At 47.2% G+C, this 25,306-nt stretch overlaps 2 protein-coding genes across 2 annotated transcripts; one reads left to right on the forward strand and one right to left on the reverse strand.

Annotated features, from left to right (window-relative positions):
• Positions 1-364: 364 nt before the first annotated feature.
• On the forward strand, positions 365-2,683 carry LOC144724791 (uncharacterized). Its single transcript, XM_078604179.1, has 2 exons — positions 365-788; positions 1,160-2,683. Exons 1-2 carry the CDS (start codon positions 365-367, stop codon positions 2,137-2,139), a joined length of 1,404 nt encoding a protein of 467 aa, XP_078460305.1. The 3' UTR covers positions 2,140-2,683.
• Positions 2,684-4,282: 1,599 nt separating this feature from the next.
• On the reverse strand, positions 4,283-23,360 carry STK16 (serine/threonine kinase 16). The gene is made up of 8 exons (XM_078603956.1): positions 23,204-23,360; positions 20,733-20,841; positions 16,341-16,560; positions 14,036-14,169; positions 12,847-12,967; positions 11,813-11,908; positions 11,210-11,331; positions 4,283-7,947 (listed from the first exon to the last, which is right to left on the reverse strand). Exons 2-8 carry the CDS (start codon positions 20,816-20,818, stop codon positions 7,809-7,811), a joined length of 918 nt encoding a protein of 305 aa, XP_078460082.1. The 5' UTR covers positions 20,819-20,841; positions 23,204-23,360; the 3' UTR covers positions 4,283-7,808.
• Positions 23,361-25,306: the final 1,946 nt, after the last annotated feature.

Consider the following 25,306-nt stretch of genomic DNA (forward strand, 5'->3'; position numbering starts at 1 on the left):
CTGTACCACACCGGCCGGTGTGGGTGCAGGGCAGACATCCGCTTTAGAATCCCCTCTTGTTTTTTTGCTGCGAGCGTGTTTACATTTTTTTATTTTTATTGGTGTGCTTTTTTTCCTACGTTTTCGTTTTTTTTCTTCCTCTTGTAAAAAAAAACCAAAGACTTAAAATAATTGTACTCTCTCCAGGGGAGCTTTGGGTGGGCAGCAGTAACAATAATCAGCAGAAGGTGGTCATAACACAGATTTGACCATCTTTATATGAAATTTTTGTTACGTTTCTTGTTTTTTTGGTAATTTTTTCCTGACTTTAGAAAGTAGAGAGGTTTGCTTTCGTAGTTGTGTGTGACATCTCATACACGTGAAGATGTCCACCCGACCCGCAACAACGTACGCGAAAGCTACCGCACCAACGCAAGACCCGTCTCTGGGGTCTGCAAGGCGCCTGCAGCAGCACCCAGAGCCTCCACGGGAGGCTGGGATCCGCTGCCCGGCTTCTCACGATGTTCCGATTGAAGTTTACGTGGATGCGCTGCGCGCCATCGTGCCAGGGGGCTCGATAAGGTACGCCTCCAAGGTGAGCGGAAGAGTGGTTTTCTTCATGGAGTCTGAAAAGGTGGCAAATGCCGCCATGGAGAAGGGGCTGACGGTTGGCGATTGGCACCTTACCTTGGAGCCAATGTCATCACCGTCGGTACGCGTGATCGTATCCAACGTCCCCCCCTACATTCCCGATAAAGACATCCAAGATCACCTGGCTAAGTTGGGCACGCTGACTTCCAACCTTCAGCGTGTGCCTCTGGGCCTCAAAAATCCTGCCTTGAGGCATGTCTTGTCTTTTAGAAGGCAGGTCTACATGCTGGTGCCCAATGGGCAGCTTGAAGAGGGCTCCTTTGTGGTCATGAATGGAGGAAGGGCCCATAGGCTGTTTTACTGCAAGGAAGTGCTAAAATGCAACCTTTGCAAAGCAGAGGGGCATGTTAAAAAACACTGTCCGATGACAGCAAATGCCCAATCTACCAGCGAGACAACGGTGGAAAAGGGTGATAAAGAGGCACACCCAGCAAGTGACTCAGGAGAGGGTCCCTCACCACGGAGATCACACGAGGTGGCGGTAGACCCCGCTCCAACCCCAGCTACTGACATGGAGACTGAGGCTCAGCCAGCCACCCAGTCATCATCGACAGCCGGACCTCTGAAGAGGAAATTACGGAAGACTCGGCTTCATTATCTCCAGAGACCAGTGGGGATGAGGTCAGTCCCTTTAAAGATCTCCCAGAGTTGGAGTCGGACATCGCACCGACGCCTGGGGGAGATGCGGAGAGCACTGGTGGCAAGGACGGGGTCTTCGCCATCCCAGATGCCCCTAGAAGTGGGATACGCAGAGGGAAGAAGCCCCGTGCAAGAACCAAGCTCAAGCGCAAGACGCCTGATGAAAATATGGAGCCTGAGATGGAAGCGGAGGAAACCGCAATCTGCGAAGTGGCGAAGGACACAAGTGAAGAGGGTCGCACTTCAGACCTCGACGACGCGCCCAGCGAGGGGGCCGAGGGCACCCAGGAAACGCGAGCAGCCAAGAGCACGGAGGAGCCCAAACAGGACCCCGGCAAGGCAGCAGCGGGGACCAGGAAGAAGAATGAAGCAGCAGCACAGGAGGATAAAGGCAAGCCGTTTGCACGCGACTTTTGCGACCTTTGCCTGGAACGGTACAAGAACCGCCCTGGGCCGGGCTGTCTTTACACGCACAGCCGCTTAGTGGATGAGGAGGGCGAGGACAAGGCAAACCCTAGCAACTACTGCGATTTGGAGAACAAGGAGACGGGACAATCGGAAGAATTGGTTTCCTGTTCCGATTGTGGATGTTCTGCACACCCGTCCTGTTTGGAGTACACTTCAAACATGAGCACCGCCATCAAGACTTACCGTTGGCAGTGCATTGAGTGCAAGCGCTGCAACATTTGCGGCGCCGATGAGAATGACGACCAGCTGCTGTTTTGCAATGTCTGCGACCGTGTTTATCACATGTATTGTTTCAGCCCTGCCATGTCTGAGTACCCAGGGAAAGGCTGGAGTTGCCACCTTTGCCTGGACTTACTCAAAGTAAAGGCATCTAAACCAACCAGTCATAAGATGGGATCCTAGATGCCAACATCCTTGAATGATGACTTAATTCTCAAGGGCATACCCAATTAGTAAACCCAAGTTTGAGCTACGGTTGTCTCCTGTTGCAATTGGTATATTAGTGGAGTATTTTATATCACAGGGGACAATATAATCTGAGTAGACCTAATGTACAACAACCAGATCCTATGTAATTTGTGTGTATATGCGCCGAATTTTGAGAATGTTTGTAGATTTTATTTTTATGCTGTGTACCTGCTTGTGGAAAAGAGAGAGCAGTACTTTCCGCGGGGTTTTTCTTTTGTTAGTTTTTTTGACTGTTTGGCGTCGGGTTGGCTCCCCATGAGGGTGTGCTCACTGCCATTGCTTACCTAGGTACTACATGTTTTGGGTACCGACCATCCCCGTGTGCTGGCTGTTTACTCAGTGCTGTGTTTGGTCACCTGATATGCCACAAGATCTGCAGTAAGTAGTTACTGTGTATTGCAGCTGATGTTCTTTTTAATTATTGTAATGTTCAAGCTTGCTTAGGGATTTAGAAGAAATTTAATAAAAGAATGGTAAAAAGAGGAGGGGAGGGAGGGGAGGGAGGTCAGGCAGGTGCCTTCGCCGCTATGGTGCTGGTAGCGCAGCAGCAGGGGATCTGGTGATGGGTATTTTGAGGGTGAATTGTTTTCTTATTGGTGTCTATGAACACCGTAACACATAATGGGACTAATGTTACACGGGAAACTCGCATTAAATCTTTGATTTAAAAAAATACAAACAAACGACATGATGACCGAAGTAAAGTGCCGAAAGACTGAGCATCTTTCTCGTCTGATCGTTTTAAAAAAAGGGAGGGAGGGGGTAGGCTGGGGGTGGCATCCATCGATAAATATATTGTTTACAGAAAAATCCCACTCGTGCGACTTGACAATTGAACACAGCGTGCGAAGCAATACCGACTTGTCGTTAGCCGCGTCTCGGCGCTACGCAGGCACATCACGCGTGGCAGGCAGTCCCCGGTGGCACCTGCGGGATTGCACGCTTCACACATTTTTGTTGGTGGTTTCGGTGATGTGTGGGGGCGTTTTTGTTGTTGTTCCCGTACACCTTTCTTCGTCATTGCTTATTTTCATCAGTAAAGATATCTCGATATAAATCGCATTACAGGCTGCAAAATGGGCTAAATGTCGTCTTCACGGGAATAACTGGATTTTAAAGCGGATATAATAAAAAATATATTTTAAAAAAGGGCAAAACTCTAACCGTGAACGAGCCCCCACCCCCCTCCCCCCCGCATTTTGAGAGCAAACGCGCTCCAGGAATTCTGATTTAGCCAAAGCAGAAGCTCCGTTGTTGCACGCGTGGTCAAGCCGTTGCCCCCCCCCCCGCCAAACAACTCCACGTCGTTCTACCATGCGAACTCTTCTCCATCAATGGACACGAGAGAGATGTTTAGTTATTGACGCTTTCCCCACCGCGGCACAAATAATGCGAGAATCCGTCGTGCCGTCTTCACCTTGCCCCTTACAATATCTCTCGCTCGCTCTCTAATTTGAACAATAAAGGGACTCTTCCGTTTCATTCCTTTTTCATTCTCCCCCCCCCGCCCGCCCGCAACCACACGCGGATGAAGAGGAGTTCGGGACGAGCGGAGTTACCCGTCCGCTGGCTTTGCCGCTTCGCTCAAAGCCCCCCCCCCTCCCCACTGCAAGAGTTGTTCAGTGGCGTCAGTTTTGGCTGCCATCGGGCACAGGTGGCAAAAACAACGAGCATCGATAGTGGGGGGCGACCACCCTCCTCCCCCCCCAAAAAAAAAAACAAGTCCAAATCTACACAACGGTTTTGCGTGTAGCTCTACGAAATGTTTTCGGGCAGACGTCGCCGCGCGCTGTTCCGGCAGGATGTCCCGACGTTTCGCTCCACACGCTTCTTCAGGAGGTCGCACAGCGAGAACGCGGCCGCGTGGGGGCCAGAAGCCGCCGTCGGGAGAGACGCAAAGCGCAGCAGCACCTCGCTTGACGACGTCGTTCCTCTCTGGTTACTCCGGCCCAACGGTTCCTAATTTGGGGTGCACGCACCCCCTTTAGGGGGGTACGAGATGTCCTTTCTGGGGGTGCGAAACTCGGCAAGATTTTCTTGAGAAAGGTAAATAATCGAAACACAAAATACTGGCAAGTACAACCACTTTGTTTTTATCAAACTTACGTATTTTTTGTTTACGATTGAGAAGCAAAGGGGTGCAAGGCTGCAGTCAAAGTTTGAACCACTGCTCTAGACTGTTTTTTTTTGGGGTGAAAACAGTGAAGTTTATTTAGAATAACCTCTTGTACGGTGCATCTGAAAATCGTTCCGACTTTCAGTTGCCATTTCAGACTGAACCCCCTCGCCCCCTCCCCTCCCCAAATTAAAGTTGCAGTGGAATGCATCATGCGGGGTGGGGGAAAAGGACATACATCAACAAAGACAAACCCCAAAAAAGGCACACAGCAAAGAGAGACCATTAACAGCAGCAGTACACCTACACCAACGCAGATTCGTCTACTTAGGGGCCCATCCATTTAGTACGTACGCATGGAGAGGGAAGGGGGTGGTTAACTAAAATGCGTACGCTTGCGTATGGGGGGTCTACTGACAATGTTCGTACGCATAGGAAACGGGGGGGGGGGGGGGGGGTGAAACCTCGATAATAATGTCTACATCGGCCTTCAAATGAGCCACAGTTCAGTTTCTTCAGCTGTCAGACGACAAGCACTACCGGGAGAGGTGGGACTGTGGGAGAGGTGTCACTCGTGTGTCACCGTACCCCTGACTGTGACTATCACGCAGCTCAGCAAAATAAGTGGCCAAGGTACACAACTTAATTCTTTAATGCAGCCGGCGGTGGACTGTTTGCTGAAACATGTTAATATTATTAATCCTTGATCGTTTCTGCGTTGATTAAATATCGGCCTTTCTATAGGATTCGGGGGAGAGGGGGGGGTCAAGTTGTCAGATATTTGCGTGCGTACTAAATGGATGGCCCCTTACACAATAGTCTACTTACCAGCTACACTAAGCAGGTCAGTGTGGCCTTGCACAAACACAGTAGACGTACGCAAAAAAGTCGATCTATTGATCCTGTAAACACTGGGAATCACTATACAAGGAGTCTTTGCACTCAATAATATTAACACCACTCGACACTGCATCACGTTACCAGTACACGTGTGGAAATTAATGCTATTTTTCTTCAACAAAAGGGTGGATGTGTAAAGACCAGACATGTTCAATACCTGGTATCAAACGCTGCACGTTACCATCTTGGATACCACTCTTAATGTACGGTGTCCAATGTCCACAACACGACCATGATATCAATACCACTGGAACGCTTCACAACTTCACCTTCTGACACGTGGACAAGAATGCGATATTTTGCATAAATACGCGTAAAAATAAGTACGCACATATACAAGAACTACTCTTCAAAAACCTTGGTACAGGGACTCCTCTACTTACGGACAAGTTAGATTCCAGACCTGTTCGTAAGTCAATTTGTTCGCAAGTCCAACTTTACTCCTGTCGATTACAAACACGCCGTACGGCGTGTCCACTAAACACGGGCAATGGCTTTAAACGTTGTATAATATCCTGTAGATGCCACTGGTTCTTCATCTTTTGCAGATGTAGATGCCACCACCGCCTTCTATTGCGCGGCGGTTAAACTTACGCCACTCGGTCCGAACAGGCAACTAGGTTTGTTCGTATCTCTTAAAGGTCGTAAGTCGAATGTCGGTAAGTTGCGGAGTCCCTGTATTGAACGTTGCACGTTAAGATGCCGGGGACTCATGCCCCATAGGATGGCAATCAAAGGGAGCAAGTGAATGCGGCCAGCTGGTTGCGTTAAACTCAAGATGTGCCGAGTCTCGCTAGGATCAGTCACTCAAAAGACACCCCCCTCCTCCACCCCCCCCCAATTAAACCCTCCTTTGGTTAGCTCCTTTGACAATCCCAGAGAGGTTATGCTGCTAATGCATTCGGCATTGCTGGGGTGGGGGGGGAACTCCCGAAACATATTTACCAATGTGCAGAAAGGCATATGTAAGAACCTGTTTAAACTACAGATGTTATAAATGAAGCTCAGAAGTTTAGTTAAATGTGTGACATCGCATGACAGCACTGTCGCGATATTCAGAGAATGTGCAATTTCAAGTTGTCGTCCTCTTATCCGTTACCCACAAACAATTGAACTCCCCCCACCCCCCCCCCCCCAAATTCATCGGCCCCATCGCAACTTGGGGAGGCCTTCATCCACCAGTAGAGTAACAACCATGTCTGATATATACTAATGATAATACAAGGCAAGAGTCAAACGAACAAAAAGAAGCATACTTGTAATTCGCCCCCTTTCTACGTTCATCTGGGCAGGGCAGTAGCAGCCAAGGTCCAGGCGTTGCGCCCGACTGAACATGAATCAGAGGTCGCAATTGGGTACCCAATACCCGTACCCTACCCGATACCCGGCTACCCGTACCCGGCCGGGTACAGGTACTCGTTTGCGACCCTGGTGCGGCCGGGTACGGGTAGGCCGTGAGTCACTGGTGAGTAACCATTTGTCACTCATTTCCCAACGTCTTGTCTCTTCTCACAATTCAAGTTCCTAGAATCAACCCACCCGCGCCTGCAACATGGCTTCATCCCAGAGGTCGCAATCGGGTACCCGATACCCGTACCCTACCCGATACCCGGCCGGGTAAGGGGACCCGTTTGCGACCCTGGTGCGGCCGGGTACGGGTAAGGAATCAAAACCCGTTTGCGACCTCTGACACGAATGCTCCTCCCCTTAACGATCCCGCTGTGCATCAGCTTCGATGCACAAGCACGCGAGAGCATGTGTGCATTTCAGAGGGAACGGTGACAAAGCCGTGATCACACGGCACTAACAATCCCAAGCGGGCACTGGCTTCGACTCCTGGCCTCGCTCTCGCGCGCACACACACACAGCCAGTGACAGAACCGGTTTGGAAAACTGGACGTGGTCCCCCACCTGGGTTGACTCAGTGTAAAATGCATACCTGGTGCAGTGTGTCTACATTTAGCGCTGCAGACACACTGGTCGTACTGACCTAACCACCCATCAGCTCGGGTTGATGTCCCGGCCCTTAGCAGGTGTTCAATGAGAGCAATTGCTCCAAAAGTCCATTTAAGCCGTCGGTGATACCTCTGCTTTTGACAAATGTACGTGCATTTGTGTGTATAACCTTTGTAACTTCACGGGTCGTGCACATGCACCTAGCGTTCACACAAGGAGGTACCGTGGTGTGGTCACCACCAATCACTGGCAAGTGATGGAAAGTTGTTGTGTTTGTGCGTGGAATGCTATATAACCAGCATAGCACATAAGAGCGCTCTCCAGCCAACCTTCGCCACTTCGCACGGCCTCAAAACGCACCTCGCCTGACACAAGCGCTGCGCCGACGTCACCGTCGCCGAGTAACGAAGAGAGGTTTGTCGTCGTCGTGTGGAATGCGTTGAACGAGTTAACATCTGAGCGAGGAGGCTGAATAACAACAACAACGATGACGACGACAACGCCCTCGTTGCGGTGCTCTGAAGCCGTGGGAAGACGAGACGGCTGGCTTGCGCTCTTTGTCAACGCAAGCTCGGCCTCCTGAAACTCTCCCCGGAAAGCCACTTTGGGAGCGGCGGCCGGTTTGTGAAACTCAGACGGCCGTGTTGTGCGTGGAAGAGAAGGCGCCGCGCAGCTCGTTCGCTTGCTCCAGGGCGCCGTCGGCCGTGGGCCTCTCCGAGGGGTCCACGTCCATAAGCGAGGTTAGCAGTGTGCGCAGAGGTTGTGAATACCTGCGGAGTTAAACGACCATCGGTTAACCCCTTCCCCCCGCCGTGCAACCCACCCCGTCGAATACATCAAAGCATTAAAACAAGATATATAACGAGGCACCCTAAAAATGTTTCTTGTGCTCGATATATTTTTTTTTTAAACAGAGAATCATCCGTGTTGGATTCTTTGATAAATTACGAAAAAACTGGCAGCTTCGTAGCCATGGTCGCACACCACGGGAAGGGAAGTGGTGGAGTCAAGGAGAGAAGGAATGGAAACTCAAAAAGGAACAGGAAGTGAAGACAACAAAACATGAGACTAATAAACAAATGAGAGGATGAGAAACGAACAGAGAAACGGGAGCACTGGGTTCAGGAGTGAAAATGATGGGGAGGCTACATCAGGATCTTGACGCTGCTGCTGCGGCTGCTGTTTTCACAGTGGGCGGCGAGGAGAGGGGGAGGGATTCACAGTCGGGGTGGCTACTCAGAAGTCACGTGATTTACTGGAGGTTCCGGCTGATTTTATAGATGAATGAAAGTTATTTTTCCCGTGAATGGAGCGAGGGAAAACTGCAAAAACAAAAGGGAACGATCTGGAAACAAAACAAAGAAGATGATTAAAAAAAAGTAATGAAAAATAATCGCCACCCTGAATTGGGACAATTCCCCGAGCCGCTGGAATGTGAATACTTGGCTGTTAACCCTTTACACTGGCCATGGGTTTGTCTTCATAATTTTAAAATACCTGTCCATTAGCTCTCTACGCTACCGATTACGATTCTTATTTGTTTCACTTAAAATGTGCCCAATGCTTGCAAACAGGACTTTATCGTCCGACCTGCCATCACGTTCAAGCGACATGCCCTCGCTAACACCTTTGCCTCTCTAATCACACGGGAAGAGGGACGTCATTGCCTTATCTTTTATTCGGATACACTAAAAAGCACCACTTTTGCAATTGTGTGTAGTAAAACTCTGGAGAATGTGCAATTTTAAACAAAGTGCCCTTTGAAACACGTGTGAAATGAGGCATTAAAAGAGTGGAAATTAAGCCTAATTTGTGCCCGCTCAGCAACTGGCTCGCGTGTTTGCACCGCTCCAAATGTGCCATAAAATAACCATTTTTGCAAGAGCAATATTTATTTTCTTAAGTGCACGACTGTGCTGCTTCTGCTAACGTGGTAACAACAACAAAAAAGCCATTCTCGCAGACGATTACATGAAATGTACTTAAAGTTACACTCGACATTAGCGTGATGTGATCCACTCGGGGAGTCAGCTCGCTGGACCAATCACAGGGACCATTCATGGGGACCAATCACGGAGACCCATAGCGCGCTATGCAAGTGGTCAAGCCGCCTGCATGTAGGTCTGCAGTAGCAGCTACGCCAGCCACAGCATCAACACGAGCGGTAACCTTTCATACCAGCAGCACCATCTATACCAGCGGTTGCGTCTATACCCTCGGTACCATCCATACCCTCGGTAGCATAAATTGTCTTCGCCGCATGCCCATCAACTCAGGCTCTATCGAGCTGGCACTTGCGCATGAGTAGAATATCATAGTTCACAATGCTCACTATACCCACTCTCACACAGCTGGTGCTATGCTATTCGGAGGGTGTGAAATGTTCACACATTCCCTTCGACTGGTGAGGCTGGTGTCTTGGCGGTGAAGATTAGCAGTTGAGTAATTTTTTTTTATCAAAGTTCAGAGCATCAGAACGGTTTACTCACGAAAGGGCCCCCCCCCCACCATTAACTCCACCCAGCTCGTCAGGGCAGGAAGCCACAGACAAGCTGGAAAACGACCCAAATCCAGCGCCAACGATGGCCCCAAGCTATGTGGGGTCTCTGTATAATCCCAACTTAGTGTAATTCTGCGGGGCAATTTTTCTCATTTGTCAGTGTTGGTTGGACCCATTGACGCCGGCACATAGTGGCATACTCTTGCGAACGACGTCACAGGACCTTGGACGTCCACCGTGAGAGCAGAGGGCGTGATTGAAAATTAAAGGGCTTGTACGTTTTACAGAAATTACGTGACCTGTTGTGTGACCGTCACAATCGCCATGTTTCCATTTTGCTCACTCTCTTCAATCAATTAAAGTCGTTTGGAAACTTCGATGGAATGGTTATAAACATATATCCTTCCTTCCTTCCAAAAGTAACCACCTTATTCTACTCATGGAGATGATAAAAATGAATAAATGCATTGAGGATGTTATGAATATGGTTCAAAACAAAATAAGTTGCACATGACAGAATCTCTCCGGTTATAATTGGAAATACGCTGTGAAACATAACCTACATCGCAGCGCACGGCGCGATGTGTGCATTAACGCTGTGCAAGGAGGGCACTGCTGCCAATTTTCGCCGAAAAATCTCAACCACAAGGAGTCAACAGTTCGCCGTTTCCACCTCTTGTTGGATACCATAGCCATCATTTCCTTACCCCCTGCCTTGCGAGCCCAGAGGGGCTTTGTTTGGACAAGCCCTCCCTCCCCTTCATCACTGTGGGGACAATCTGGCACGGCCTAATCATCTAATTGTCCTACAGCTGCCGAACATACTCCGGTCAATTTTGAATCTTGGTGGTCTAACACACGAAGCCCTCACCCTTATACACGGGAGCAACGGGGATTGGATGCGACACACACGGCATGACGGCTGGAATTACCCTCTCGTCACGATCGCACCTTTCGCTGTCTATAAATCACTTTTTTTTTTGCGTGGGGAGTGAATGGTGACATGCACTCCAGCTACACGGGGAGGAATAAAAATTGATTAGCCTCAGGAAGTCATGACGACATGAAACCACTGAAGTGTCTGGAAATGTCGAATACTTACACTGACAGTGAGCTAATAAAGCAGCACTGCAGTTCTCATGCGCGTTTCCGTATTGTATCGTGTCGTCATTGTTATTCGGCACGATGTCCCACGTTTCGCTCCTGATGGAGCCGCCAGCACCCACAGCGAAACGTCGGACGTCGCGTCGAACAACACGCTCGCACAATGCGACCAAAAACATCGGAGAGCTGTACGACCCAACCAGAAAAAAACCTATGCAGTATTACTGCATATTCTTGGTTCTTTCGGTAAAGTCACAAAGAAGGAAATTGTTTTATTTTTATTCTTTTATTATTTCCCTTCTACGTGACTTTACCGAAAGAACCAAGAATATGAATCCCTGCAGTCATGAAAGCTTTAAATCGAAGTATTACTGCAATTATTATTAACATCATGGCTACGATGTTATGCCCGTTGTTGGCGTCGTCACCTGCTGCTGGATGGGATGTTGACGCTGCTCTGCACCGCGAGAGCGACACTGTCGCCGCGCTGGAACACGCCGTCAAACGGGCCCTCCAGGAACATCATGGCGAAGAGCACGCAGCCCAGGGACTGCGGTGGTGAAACAAACGCGAGACGGGCGAGCTCAAACAAGCCAGACGATTGACGCGTACGTGCGCGTCACAGCCTTTTTGTAAATCTCGTGCCCAGACGTGGTCTTCCTCACGACCCACGTGGGTCGTGGAGGTTACGTGGCCACCATACTTCGCCACGCTGGTGAGCAGGGGTTGTTGAAGGCGGGGAACGTAGATGTGGCGAGAGCAGAGACGTACAGTACAACAACGGATTTATTTCTGCACTGCCCTCTGCTGCCAATCACGTGGCCACACAAAGCCCCTGGACGACCTTTTTATGAAATGTTGTGGTGGTGGTGGTGCTTGAACATAGTTTGGCTGAAACGAAACAGTCAGTCTGCTATTCCGAGTCCTCAACGTGCGTGGTGTGTTGAACGTCTTCCGCGCCGTACGTAGCCGAGCGCGCAAATCGGAGGTGCGGGGGAAGGCCTCATTGTCTGCGAGTGTGCGATACGGACCCAGATGTCTGTCCGTGCGTCAATGATGCAGTGGCTCGGAACGGTGAACAGCTCTGGGGCACGGTACGATATGGTGCAGCGCTCTGCAGCCCGATCCTGCACACGGCGCGCATGCACACACACACACGTGCGTGCGCCCACACGGCGAGAAATGCAAGACACAAGTTGAAGGAGGCAGAGGCGGGGAAAAACATATTCAAAGTACAAATGACTGCAGTGACGTAATGTAATATATATACAAATTGCCAATTAAATGTGTCTGGTGTAATTTAGATGCCAATTACTCATTACTTTGAGCTGTGTAATTTAGCTACCAATAAAAAATTACAAATGTAATGACATTATATAGACTTAAATTACATGTAATCTAGATACGGGACATCTCTGGACACAAGATCTCGCATGCTCCACACATCAACTAGAGTCTCCGTAGCATTTCTGCCGAAACAAACACGATACGGCATACATTTTCACAATATGACAATTATCACAATATCAGTTTCCCATAACCGTGTAAATGTATTTCGCTATTTAATTGTCGTTTTTGTGCTCTACTGTAAATTCGACTGGACATCTGTGAATAAATATTACTCGTAATTTTTTTTACTCCAAATAATCCTGGCTTAAGTGTTCTCAAAACTGCAACTTGATCATCTAAAATGCGTATAACACACAACGTGGTCGGTTACACACAACATATATAATGACATGAGCCACTTCCATTGTTAAGGCCGACTTAAAAGTTGTGCTGCTAGAAAACAAGCAAGACCGTGGGTAAGGCAACCATTCATATGTAACTTTCATTATTTTATTATCGCGCACATATTTCGCAATAAAACACACGTTTAAATAAAAAAAAAGCAAAAAATTCATATCGAGCAAAACGGGTGACGTGCTTACCATTGACCTTACATTGTCCAAAATGTCGCAGTACGACCGTACCGCGGAAGCCGAGGTACGCGGGTGGGTACATGTACCGCGTGCGTCTAGCCCTTCCCATGGGTACGAAGGACGACGAGGTGCGTTTGCGTCACCTGCAGTGCCATCGCCTCCCGCGAGTTCTTTATCTCGATGCGAGCCTTCTCCATGGAGCCGAGGTCCATGAGGACGGGGACGTCCTCGTCGGAAAGAAGGACGTTCGTGGGTTTCAGGTCTCTGCAGAATGACAGAGATGTGCGCGTTGCCGTAACAGCTCCACAGCCTCTTGCCAGAGGTCGCAACCGGGTACCCGATACCAGTACCCTACCCGATACCCGGGTACGGGTACCCGTTTGCGACCCTGGTGCGGCCAGTTACAGGTACGGGTAGACCGTGAGTCACTGGTGAGTAACTGTTTGTCACTCATTTCCCAACGTCTTGTCTCTTCTCACAATTCAAGTTCCTAGAATCAACCCACCCGCGCCTGCCACATGGCTTCATCCCAGAGGTTACAATCAGGTACCCGATACCCGTACCCTACCCGTACCCGGCCGGGTACGGGTAGCCGGGTATCGGGTCGGGCACGGCTACCCGTTTGCGACCCTGGTGCGGCCGGGTACGGGTAAGGAATCAAAAACCGTTTGCGACCTCTGCCTCTTGCGCATCGAGGTTCACGCTTATTTTGTTTTGACCAGGCGAGAATTCAAGTGACCAGGATAGTCTCATTTTGCAAGTGACCTGGGTCAGCAGTCTGCCGGTAAGGGCGGGGGGGGGGGCGATGATTGCTCTGTATTGTCCCAATTGAGTAATTTGGCTGTGTGTAAGTATGTTCAACTTCTTTCGCACCGTACGTAGCCACCTGTGCTGCTAATCAGAGGTGTGGGGGAAGGACAAAAAACGAAACACAAAAAGCAGTTCTAAAGGTTGGATGACTGGGTATGGCTGAAATGAATGGCAACATAACAGTCTTGTGTCCAGTTTGGTTAGCCAGGAAGTGACTTCAGTTGATGCGCACTGGATTGCTTCAATGCCTCCGTTGTTTCAGAGTTCACGGTGTCAACGACAAAACTCGTTTAAAAAAAAAAATCCAATTTTGATGTGGGCGGCACGGTGAAGTCAAAGGCGCAGCCCTGCAATGACCTACTCATGTCACTGCTGGCTGTAAGGCCTCCCCACCAGAGGGAGCTTTAGAAAGCCCCTCTAAAGGGTGTTTTTGCTCGACTCCATCATCAGCCAATGATCAATTCCACTGCTGGATTGATCATTTCTGCCGATGATGATGACGCTGCCGATGAGCATACAGACCTGTGCGCAAAGCCCTTGTCATGAATGTCCTTGAGGCCGCTGCAGATGCCACGGAAGATGTCGACGATCCTCTCCTCCGTCATGAAGCTGTGCTTGTTGCGGAGTTTTTCCAGCTCGTCCCACAGTGTGCCTCTCTGGAAGGTATACACAAACATGTCACGGTCCATCTCAGCTTTACCACAATAGTACACTTGTCATCATCAGCATCATCAAACTCCACGGGAAAAAAAGCCCGTAGGTGTCCACCGCAAAATGTTGTCACTTGTTTCCACTTCCATCTACCCTGTGCCAACGTGCTGAGGCTATGCCACATCTCTCTGGCACCAATCTCTCATGTCATCCAGACATTCTCTGCAGCCTCTTCCTCTTCATCCACTTCCCTCTACCCTGTGCCAACGTGCTGAGGGCCTATGCCACAAAGCTGGATCACTGCCAGATTGCATATCCAGCTTTGTCTGTGCTTCCACAGCAAGTGTGAGATGTAATTTGAACCAACGATGATAGATAAATTAAACATTAATATTATTACGTACGAAATTCAGTGTTCATGTTATTGCTGGTGCACATCTTACAATTGGTGCACAGCACCGCTCGTATAAACAGTGTTACCATAGCAGTAAACAAACTCCATTCTCTGTCTCCACGCGTATTTTTTGTTTTACAATCAGCTTGCGTACAGTTCCGGTAAAACATTTTCTCTCTCCTTACTTTCTAAACTCCAGCCAGCGGATAAAGTGGCATATATATATAGATTGGACGCTGAGCGTCGATTGAAACGCCCATGTCCAGGAGGAAAGATTTAGACAGACCCGGTTATATTATACACCTCCAACTTCAGCTTTTAACGCAATTGGAAAAAAGCTGAACCTTCTAAGCCAGAGAATATAGAAACACCACTCCGATTAACCCTTCTACTGCCAGAATTTTCTTGAATAATCTCCCCCACCTCTGGGTTGACTGATTTCACATTCAGTAAAAACCAGACACTTTTGATACTTGAGAACAATTTATAAGGTTATTGTCGGACTTTCACGTGATTCACTCCTGGGATGCTCCGTTACTTGATGAGAATTATTAGACATTTCTAAGGCCCATATATGTACACTTTCCTAGGTACCTTATATGACAATTCATGATATTCAACGGCACGTGTATGTACGTATGCACAGCCCTTGTCAATCCACTACTGGATGAGGGCCTATCCGTGGCGTGTGAACCATCGGGGTTATACTGTTAGGAACCACCTGGTTCCACCAGCCCACAGGGGATTATTGTCTCCGTCCGTCCGCCGTGCATCCAAAAATGGGAGGGGTCGGGCTGGGTGGAGAGGGGAGGGTGGGGAGGGGCTGGGTGGGGAGGGGCTGGGTGGGGAGGGTCTGGGTGGGGAGGGTGGGTGGGGTGGGGCTGGTTGGGAAGGGGCTGGTCACCCCGTGGTGCCCTTATAAAACTCAACGTTTAACCTACTCACGCCGGCTTGTGCCCGCCCTAACAGTCGGGCATATTTGCGGAATACACCACGCCGCCGTTGACCCTGGCCATTAACCGAGCAACCCAACGTTCCTACCAGCTCCCTCCGCAGGAATGTGTTTTGACCATACCTCGCCACACCGATCAATGAAGCGCGAAGGTTGGTTTAGGCGAAAGGGCATACATTTGGGAACATAGTACAGTACAACAATAGATATTCCTGTCAATGTAGCCCAGCCGTAACGACCACAACCCAGTTTGATTACTCATTCTCTTTACATTCATACAGACTTGGGTTCATGCTGGCAGAGCGACTCCCTCTAGATACCGACTCAATCAAACCAACGCCGCTCTACCAGCTTGTGTCCCCTGATTCCTATCCCTTCTCAACCCTCTCCACTTTCTTCCTCCTCGCATTTTCTCTAAAATAGAAACCATCGAAACATCATTCTAGTTGGAATGTACAGCAATAACCTTCGTTAAATGAACCTGTACCCAAACCCATTGTGCAGTGTATTGCGTTGTAAATTGTACTGGGTTGCGAAATTTCCATGGAGCACTTTAAACAATAAGACACGGTAAATCCAGCAGCATATACTTAACAAGCCCGACTCTGCTGCCCGTATTGAAATGGCTATACGGCGTATGGACCCGAAAAATAAAATTCCCTGTACAAGAATGCGGGTAAACCGTGTGGGTTTCACAGGTATGGGTTGGGTCTTTAACAAAGGTGTTAGTTTGCGAGCTCATTTGAACTCCTTTCAGCTCTCCTGTGAAAGACCCCACCCGCTCACAAACCACCCAGCCTCACGGCAACCCCCCCACACCACGCACGCACCTGGTAATAGGGCAGCAGCAGCCAGACCTCGCACTTGGGGCCCCGCTCTACCACGCGGCTGCCCTCCAGCGGGAGGACGTTGGGGTGGCGGAAGGCGCGGTGCATCTCCACCTCCCTGAGCGCCCCCTTGTGGTCGTCCTTATCGTGGCACACGATGCGCTTCAGCGCGTAGAAGCGGCCGTTGTGAGCCCCCTCGACCAGGTCCACGTAGCTGAAGCCGCTGTTTGGGAAAGGTGGCGGCGTCACCACGGGTAGAGGAGAAGCGCTTTTCAAAGCACGGCTCTGCCCTCTGATGGGCCCCGTCTGTAGAATATACCCACTTATATACCTCAACAAGCAGCAGACGTCCTAACCATCTCACGACAACTCCTCTCCCGTGGCCCACCCTGGCTCCTCCACCCCCTTAACCAGTATATATAAGGTCGGGTCTCTTGGGACTTCTCTCTACTTGATACAGCAAGCGTGCTGTGACGGTTCCACCTGAAGACGGAAGCTATAGACGGAAGCTATAATTTATTATTATTAATGTTTATTATTTATTTTTTTCCCTACGTGACTTTACCAAAAAAACCAAAGAGTATATACCCACTTATTTTGTTTGAGTCAGCGGTGGAGAGCAACGCCTAGCATTGATAATCATCAGTGGCCCCACCCTGCCGACCTTTTCACCAACTATCCAGTGTGGTGAAGTATGGTAAAACGACTGACACTGCATTGGAAAGGCCTGCATTCATCGGTGAATTGACAAAGGGATGTAAATTATTTTTTATTTCTTCACAAGCTCAGTAATTTCTTTCACTGGCAAGGGCCTCTGAACAGTGTAGTCGACACGGATGTTATTTTTTGCGTGATTCTTGGATAACAAACATTGGGGCATGGTCATACAACTTGGGCTACATTGTCTTCACGTGTGAACTGCTCGAGGCAATTAAACGCCCGATTAAGATCTCAGTTAGGAAAAATTAACCCGTAAAAACAACGTTTTTCACTATAAATCCTTTATATGAGTGGCGGCTAGAGTCCTCTCGTCCTCTGGCTTGAGATGGCTGCCACCTATGGGTCAGTTGATTGTGTGCCAGCATTAACCAATTGGTAAATAAATATTTTAAAAAAATTCCCTAAACAGTGTAGAATTTTGGAAAAAAATTTTCACGAACATTGTCACGCACAACGAGTCTGTGTGCAAAATGTCAGCTCGATGGGATCACAAGAAGTGGGTTAAAAAACGACCGAAAGATTTGCACGGTCCTAAGCAAGCAAGCGAACTTAATATAAAGGATTTAAAAAGTTGATCGCCCCGGCTTGACTGATCAGGGTCATCAGCTCCGAATCAAACACGCTTTCATTCATAAGGATCAGCATATTTCCGGGCAGTACAAAGATGAATTGTCTCAATTCAGTGCTGCGATTTGACTCAATAAGCGATTCTTTTGGCATTGTTGCGAATGCAGTTGCTTCTAGTGGCTGCAGGATATCAAGGTTTACCCATGAAACAAAACACATTATTAAATTCCAGCCATTCTCAATCCACTAATCTACCAACTGATTAGGACCTCCCCAACGCCATGTCGGTCATGTAGGGTTTTTGATCATACTTCACTGCGCTGGTCAGTGCGGGTTCATGAACAGAAGAGTAAAATTAATAATCGATTAATTGATGCACTGTTACACCCCTACTATTTACACTCGAACACCACTTGCCCTGAATGAAAGGCAGTCTTGTAAGCATCTCTACACGCCCGCCCGCCCGTCCGCCCACCAAACCCCAACAGTCCAATGCCACAATATACACTTGACACCACAGTCCCTGGCTGTGCAGAAACAAATTAAACATTGGCCCAGAGCACTCACATCATTGCCCAACTGGTTAAATGCATGGCAACATTTTTTTTTTTAAATTACAGTTCCAACACCATTCGCCTGTCACGGAAGTTGATCACCCCCCCCTCTCCCCCCGTGGTTGGATCAATAAAAAGCCCTTACAAAAAAAACTAGATTAAAGTTCCATAATTGCTGCATGTCCACGCATACATTTCTCAACAAACTTCTCTGATGGGGCCAAGTTAAAAGTAAACAGTAACCATTTACCTTGTCTTTTTCCAAAGAAAAGTTTCAGACCAATTTTAAAGCGATTGTGAAAATTAAGAAACGCACATGCTCACTACCCGTGCACTTGAATTTCCAAGCGACTGAGAAAACCGTGATTACCTCCAGCGGTGAAGAGAATTAGATTAGACAAAATTTACGGTTGAACTGATTCTAAATTGTCCCGCTCGTGATTGAGAACCAACTGCTGAGCTCCAGTAAATTGAACAGATTTCGCAAAAGCACACAGCGGTTTGCGAGCACACGTTTTAAGTGAGAAAATACACCTTTCAAGGCGATTTCAAATTCCAAGCGTCGGCTTTAATTATCTCCTAGGCGTACACTTTCGTTTTAACTTCAGGTTTTGCCATTATGGTGCATTGTTTTTGTTTCAATACAAATGTTTTTACTAAGTGTTAAGAAAAAACAACACTTACAATTTAGTGGCTTGCCAAGCAATCTTTATATTAACACGAAGGCTTTCGCGACTAATATGATCCATAATATAGGTTTTTGGGTTAGATCGCGAAAATATAAATGCGTCGTTAAACCCACCAGCACCCAACACAGCCAATTAGTAAGGTTTGTCACGTAAACAAAAAGTGCCAATTCGTTACCGGTACAACACACCGGGATGTTGGATTGTAATGTTGTTGATTTGCTCTCCAACACACCGGTGTGCTGTACTAGTAATGAATTGGCACGTTCTGTTCAAGTGACAAACCTTACTAATGGGCTGTGTTGGGTGGTGGCGGGTTTAACGGCACATTTATATTTACTCGATCTAACCAAAAGAAACTATATTATGAAGCTTTAGATTGTAAAAGATCACCGTGGACCACTTTTTGGCAAGTTACTGCAAAAGCTTGGTTCATTACTATTGCTTGTTCTGTTTTATTTGAATAAAATACTTAAGTGTTAATTCTTTCATGTTTAATTTTAAACGTTTTTAAATTCACATATAAATCATTTACTGCATTGCTTTGTGACCCAAGCCTCCGTTTAAAAAAAGTTACTTTGTCTCAATGAGTCCATTGAGACAAAGTAATAAAAAATTAAACGTCTGCACAGGACAGTTAACTCTCGCCTAACGACAGTAATGGAGGGAAGGGATGAACCCAATAAAGACACAGATAATTCAAAACATGAAAATTAGGTTGTTAAAACACATGTATGGTTCTCCTCCATAGAATTGGGGTGAAGATAGGGATTGCGTCGTCTGTTTTTATCGTTTATTAAAGTCATTGGGACAATGCGTAGCAGAGGTGTGGACTCGAGTCATGTGACTTGGACTCGAGTCAGACTCGAGTCATGAATTTGATGACTTGCGACTCGACTTGGACTTGCATAACAATGACTTTGTCCCACCTCTGATGCGTGGACTCAAGTCATGTGACTTGGACTCGAGTCAGACTCGAGTCATGAATTTGATGACTTGCGACTCGACTTGGACTTGCATAACAATGACTTTGTCCCACCTATGAGGTGTGGACTCGAGTCATGTGACTTGGACTCAAGTCAGACTCGAGTCATGAATTTGATGACTTGCGACTCGACTTGGACTTGCATAACAATGACTTTGTCCCACCTCTGATGCGTAGCAATAATATTAAGGAGACGCAGCAAATAATTTAAGCAACACTTGCACAAAATGCTGAATGAGCAACGTTAATCCGCAACTCGGTTAAACCGCGACGAATAATTTAATCAGGTAACAGTCCGTTGTCACAAAAAATCTTCTTTTGCAAGTGAGATCTACTACTGGGCAGTAGCTTAGCTATCGAATATGTGGGCACTGCAACTGCACGGAGGCCCGCAGACCAGAGGGGCACAAGCACCAGGCTCTAAAAATGGACAGGGGTCCTATTTGATTCCTCGCACCAGGGCACATACCGACCAAACTATGCTAGATACCAGCTGCTGGGAGTACCATCATAAAAATGTGGTAGAGACGCTGTGGGTGTCGTGGTGGTATGGACACCCTCCGGCATTTTAGGCAAAGAGACACCCCACAATGTTTTGGACAAAAATCATGGTATTTTTGAGTGTGCGTTTTTCTCGCTTCAACAAGGTGAAATGCTGCAAGCCTCAGTATTGAGTTTGTAGCCTATAGTTATATCCGTTTGATATAATTATGATACAGTAGAACTCCACTTATCCATGACGAAGCGAGGGGAACAAACTTCAAGGATCCTATCTGCAATCTAACACCGTCGACTTACGAATGTCATGCGCTCCTGGGTATGAATACCACGTTGTCTACAGCTCGTATAAGCTTGGCAGGTACTCCAAAAACCAATGTCCTACCCTTCGCCAAGCTGCTCAATGAAGAAGTAGCGTTTGTCGTCGATGGAGAAGATTCCTCGAGAGCAGATGCAGTTCGCCTGCCCCATTGCTTCCTCCTCATCCTCCTCTCCTGCCAAATAACATATTAATTCCTTAGAAATGGTAAATCACTTTTTTTTTAAATATACATACAGGACTCGATTATCTGAGCTAACGACGAGGACGGCCGCGGATCATTAAAAATCGCAGATAATCCAAAAAAAAATTTCGCGGAGCTCCATGCCATAAACAACTAACATTTGTATAAATTACGTTTAAGTTAAGATAATTTAGTTTGCTAATGAACAAAACAAACATTTGTAATAAAGAATGTATTGTGTTCAGTGATAACACTTCCCTGATCCCGCCCAGAAGACTGGGCCCACTCAGTGGACAGCAGAGCCATGCCAATCAAAATCAAACTCCGCCCACTGTTGTAAAGATATGCAACTACTGTACTATAGAGGTGATAACGTGGATTTCAGATTAACCGGAGCACATATTTGTTCGGTTTAAGCACGTGTCTTATAATAAACATTGCCAAGAATAACAAGGAATGTATAACTGTTCTTAGATTATTAATTTGGGCTTAAGAGAAAATCCATGAGTTATTAATTTATGTAAAAATCTCAGGTGCACAGTTAATCCGTAAATCGGATAGACCGCACGCGGATAATCAAGAGTCCACCGAATATATTTTGCAGCCATTCGTCAATCGAATAATGGGTGAAGGCCTCCCCATGCCAAGTCATGGGGGGTGTTTAACCATACTTCACCACGCTGATCAGTTCGAGTTAATGGGGGGGGGGGGGGGGGTCTCGGTATCGGCTCACAACGGATGTTAGCAGCGATCAGGAATTGAACTCAGGTCGCCAAGTTTACGAGTGCAGCGTGCTAACCACGGCTCTCCAAATTAGTGACCCATCACCATCATCAGCCATGATGAGTCCAATGCTGGATGAACAGCTCCAAAAGCTGCCGCCAATAAGTTAATCACAGATAACAAACAACGCATTCATGGAAACGTGTCCTAAACCATGTAAAAAACAAATCAGAGTACAACTATTTTTGCTTCATAAGCAATGGTTTGGTCAAAAAACTGAATTGGGTATTGTTAAATTTTGATTTAAAGCTTTCGTGACTGCAGGGATTCATATTCTTGGTTCTTTCGGTAAAAGTCACGTAGAAGGGAAATAATAAAATAATATATTGTTTCATATTGTTTTATATTTACATTATTTTATTATTTCCTTTCTACGTGACTTTACCGAAAGAACCAAGAATATTGGTATTGTTACTTGTAAATCATGGCAATATCGATGATACAGTATTGAACATCTATGAAATTGACAAAGATATTGATTTAAATTCCAGTGTACGTGGCACTGCTCTTTGCAAATATACTGCCGTACGAGTCCCCTCCCCACACCGCGTGCGTTTTGGGGGTTTATTTGACCATACTTCACCGCACTGGTCAGTGCGGTTTGAATGCGGGAAGCAGACAAGTGGGCGCATAGAAGTACAGCACAATGGCTTTAGTCGCCATGCCCTCTTGCTGTCAACCAAATAAAAAAAAACACAAATATTACACGCGTGTCCACTATGTGATTTGCGTGCACTTTAAGCGATCGTTAAAGAGTTTAATTCAACAAACAATGCTAATGTTAACTGAGTAATACTATGACTATTACTGTGGGGTTGAACCCGGTTAACATCAGTGGCGAGCCGGTCAGGGAATCTCCTCAACTTGAAAGGAAAAATTGCAGTGACCAGCGTGGTGAAGTATGGTGAAGGAACAAGACCCCCGTGAACAACCACATTCATCCAACAGCGGATGGTCAAAATAATAATTTAAAAAATAACTAAAAAAACTAAACAAGATCGTCAATAATGGTACTTACGCGACGATTAATATTACTTCTAGATTTGAAGCTTTCGTGACTGCAAGGATTCATACTCTTAGGTTCTTTCGGTAAAGTAAAACTAATTTAGTTATTTTCATTCATTATTTTGTCATTTTATTATTATTTTACCTAAGTGACTTTACCGAAATAACCTAAGAGTATGATTATTATTACATTATAAGGCACGGTAATCACAACAGTATGTTAGCTACGCGCGATTACAATGTAAACACAAAGCACCAAACATTATACTTGAGCCGTGCCAACAAAAATAACTTTAATTTATAAAAAAAAAAAACAACCGGCAGCCTCCCGATGTTAACGATAAATAACGATGGCATTACACCGTGTTATTATTATTAATATCGTTACATAATTATAACGAGCCGAAACTGCGGCCTAGGCAATCCGAGACTTGCAGCCACCACAGGCTTCAAAGCCTCAACTGGGCCCCAACAACACAAATTAACAAAATGTTGTTTTAAAAAACCTAACAATCAACATTGACAAAGGGGGCACACACACAACGATAAGCGACACTCAACTCACACGATAAACTTTGCCTCGGCGGTTTTCGTTCTGGTGGCAGCCTCTTAGCGTCGGCTTCGTTTTAAAAATAAAATAAAGGCAGCCGCTGCTACGTCACACAAAGTGCTCACGTGACACACAACGTGCTCACGTGACACACACACAACATGCTCACGTGACACACACACAAAGTGATGACGTGACACACACACAAAGTGATGACGTGACACACACACAACGTGCTCACGTGACACACACACACACAGTGGCCACGTGACACACAGTGCTCACGTGACACACACACAACGTGCTCACGTGACACACACACAAAGTGCTCACGTGACACACACACAAAGTGATGACGTGACACACACACACAAAGTGCTCACGTGACACACACACGTGCTCACGTGACACACACACAAAGTGCTCACGTGACACACACACAAAGTGATGACGTGACACACACAACGTGCTCACGTGACACACACACACAGTGCTCACGTGACACACACACAACGTGCTCACGTGGCACACACAACGTGCTCACGTGACACACAAAGTGCTCACGTGACACACACAAAGTGCTCACGTGACACACACCAAGTGATCACGTGACACGCACACAGTGCTCACGTGACACACACAACGTGCTCACGTGACACACACAAAGTGCTCACGTGACACACACAAAGTGCTCACGTGACACACACACAAAGTGCTCACGTGACACACACACAACGTGCTCACGTGACACACACACAACGTGATCACGTGACACACACACGGGGCTAAAGCTCCTGCTGTCTTAACTCGGCCACGAGAGGACATTTCACCATCATCACGCTGATGCACGCGGGCAGGATAAATCGAGATTTATACTGCTAGGAACCACTTGGTTCCACCAGCCCACAGGGGATTATTGTGTCCGTCCGTCCGTCGTGCATCCAAAAATGGGAGGGAAGGGGCTGGGTGGAGAGGGGAGGGTGGGGAGGGGCTTGGTGCCAGTTTCTTTCTCATCACTGCCTGTATCATCAAGGTCTTCTTGTATGCGCAAACCTTTTCTTCTACGTCGGTTGGTCTTTGGGTCCAGTTGAGATGCAGTATCCTTCGACATCAATACCTTTTACTAATTTAAAGTATTTAATTAGACGGTTCATTATTGTCATGATATACCCACTGCTGAAGGACTCCGCAAAGCCTTGGTCATCTCTCACGGTCACCCCATGCAGGTGATCCACCTAGCACGAGCTGAATTCATCGCTCCATCTCCTTGATTGGCACGTCCTTCTCGGGACGCGTTTCTTCCATCCCATGCCTTGGCTGTCCAACCGCTAAATGTGCTTGGCCATCTGTCAGCAACTATCCCTTAGAACCATGACGAGTCCTACCCAATCCCAACCCATTGTATACATGTACTGCATACGCACCTCTACTGTTTATCGGGCACATATTTGCCGCAGGTGCAAAACGGATTACATATTTTCATGATCCACAAACCGCCACATCCAAGTTGCCGGATCATTGCCGTGGGTCGGCCTTTTTGGTCAATATTTGCCGAGCCTGATGGAAACTCGCGCCACAAAGTTGACTTTGCTTGTCAATGACAAACACAGGTGCCACTAAGCCTTGGCATGAACCATAATCCGAGTAAAAATGTCCACGTTTTGAGTACTGTAATAGGGTTGCAAACTATTCCACGACAGTTTAGACCAAACCCGAACATATATTGGGGTGCTGCTACCTCGCTTGGTATGCAGGAGGTCGTGGGTTCAATCTAGACCATGAAGCCTGTATATTTGGAGTTTGCATGTTTTCCCCGTGGTCGTGGATTTTTCTCCGGGTCCTCCGGGTTTTCCCTCTGCATTTAAAAACACGCTATACATTCCCACATGTTAATAAGCCACTTCGTTGAGCTTTCATTTGTGGCCAGGTCACTTCTGAAAAATATCTATATAGCTCAGTGAGCCTTACCTGGTAAACATCTCTCAGTCAGTCCAAGGTCTATTGACACTTGGCAGAATACTGCGGTGATAAAAGTTCAGCACAATACTACCACCAGATCTTTTCCACCTGTGAAACAGATGCCAATTCTCAGAACGACTGGGTCAAACCCGGCCAGAT

This window comes from Lampetra planeri, chromosome 21 (genome assembly GCF_965212315.1).
Source record: "Lampetra planeri chromosome 21, kcLamPlan1.2.h2, whole genome shotgun sequence".
Lineage (NCBI taxonomy): Eukaryota > Metazoa > Chordata > Hyperoartia > Petromyzontiformes > Petromyzontidae > Lampetra > Lampetra planeri.

What these genes read in the sequence shown, in the direction of transcription:
- STK16 (XM_078603956.1), bottom strand. Translation starts at nt 20,818, where the DNA reads ATGGGGCAGGCGAACTGCATCTGCTCTCGAGGAATCTTCTCCATCGAC. An exon ending in ATTGAGCAGCTTGGCGAAGG is followed by an intron (nt 16,561 to 20,732) that starts GTAGGACATTGG and finishes TTTCCCAAACAG; the next exon opens with CGGCTTCAGCTACGTGGACC. An exon ending in ACGCACGGACAGACATCTGG is followed by an intron (nt 11,332 to 11,812) that starts GTCCGTATCGCA and finishes TCACCACCGCAG; the next exon opens with TCCCTGGGCTGCGTGCTCTT.
- LOC144724791 (XM_078604179.1), top strand. Translation starts at nt 365, where the DNA reads ATGTCCACCCGACCCGCAACAACGTACGCGAAAGCTACCGCACCAACG. An exon ending in GCTGACTTCCAACCTTCAGC is followed by an intron (nt 789 to 1,159) that starts GTGTGCCTCTGG and finishes ACTGAGGCTCAG; the next exon opens with CCAGCCACCCAGTCATCATC.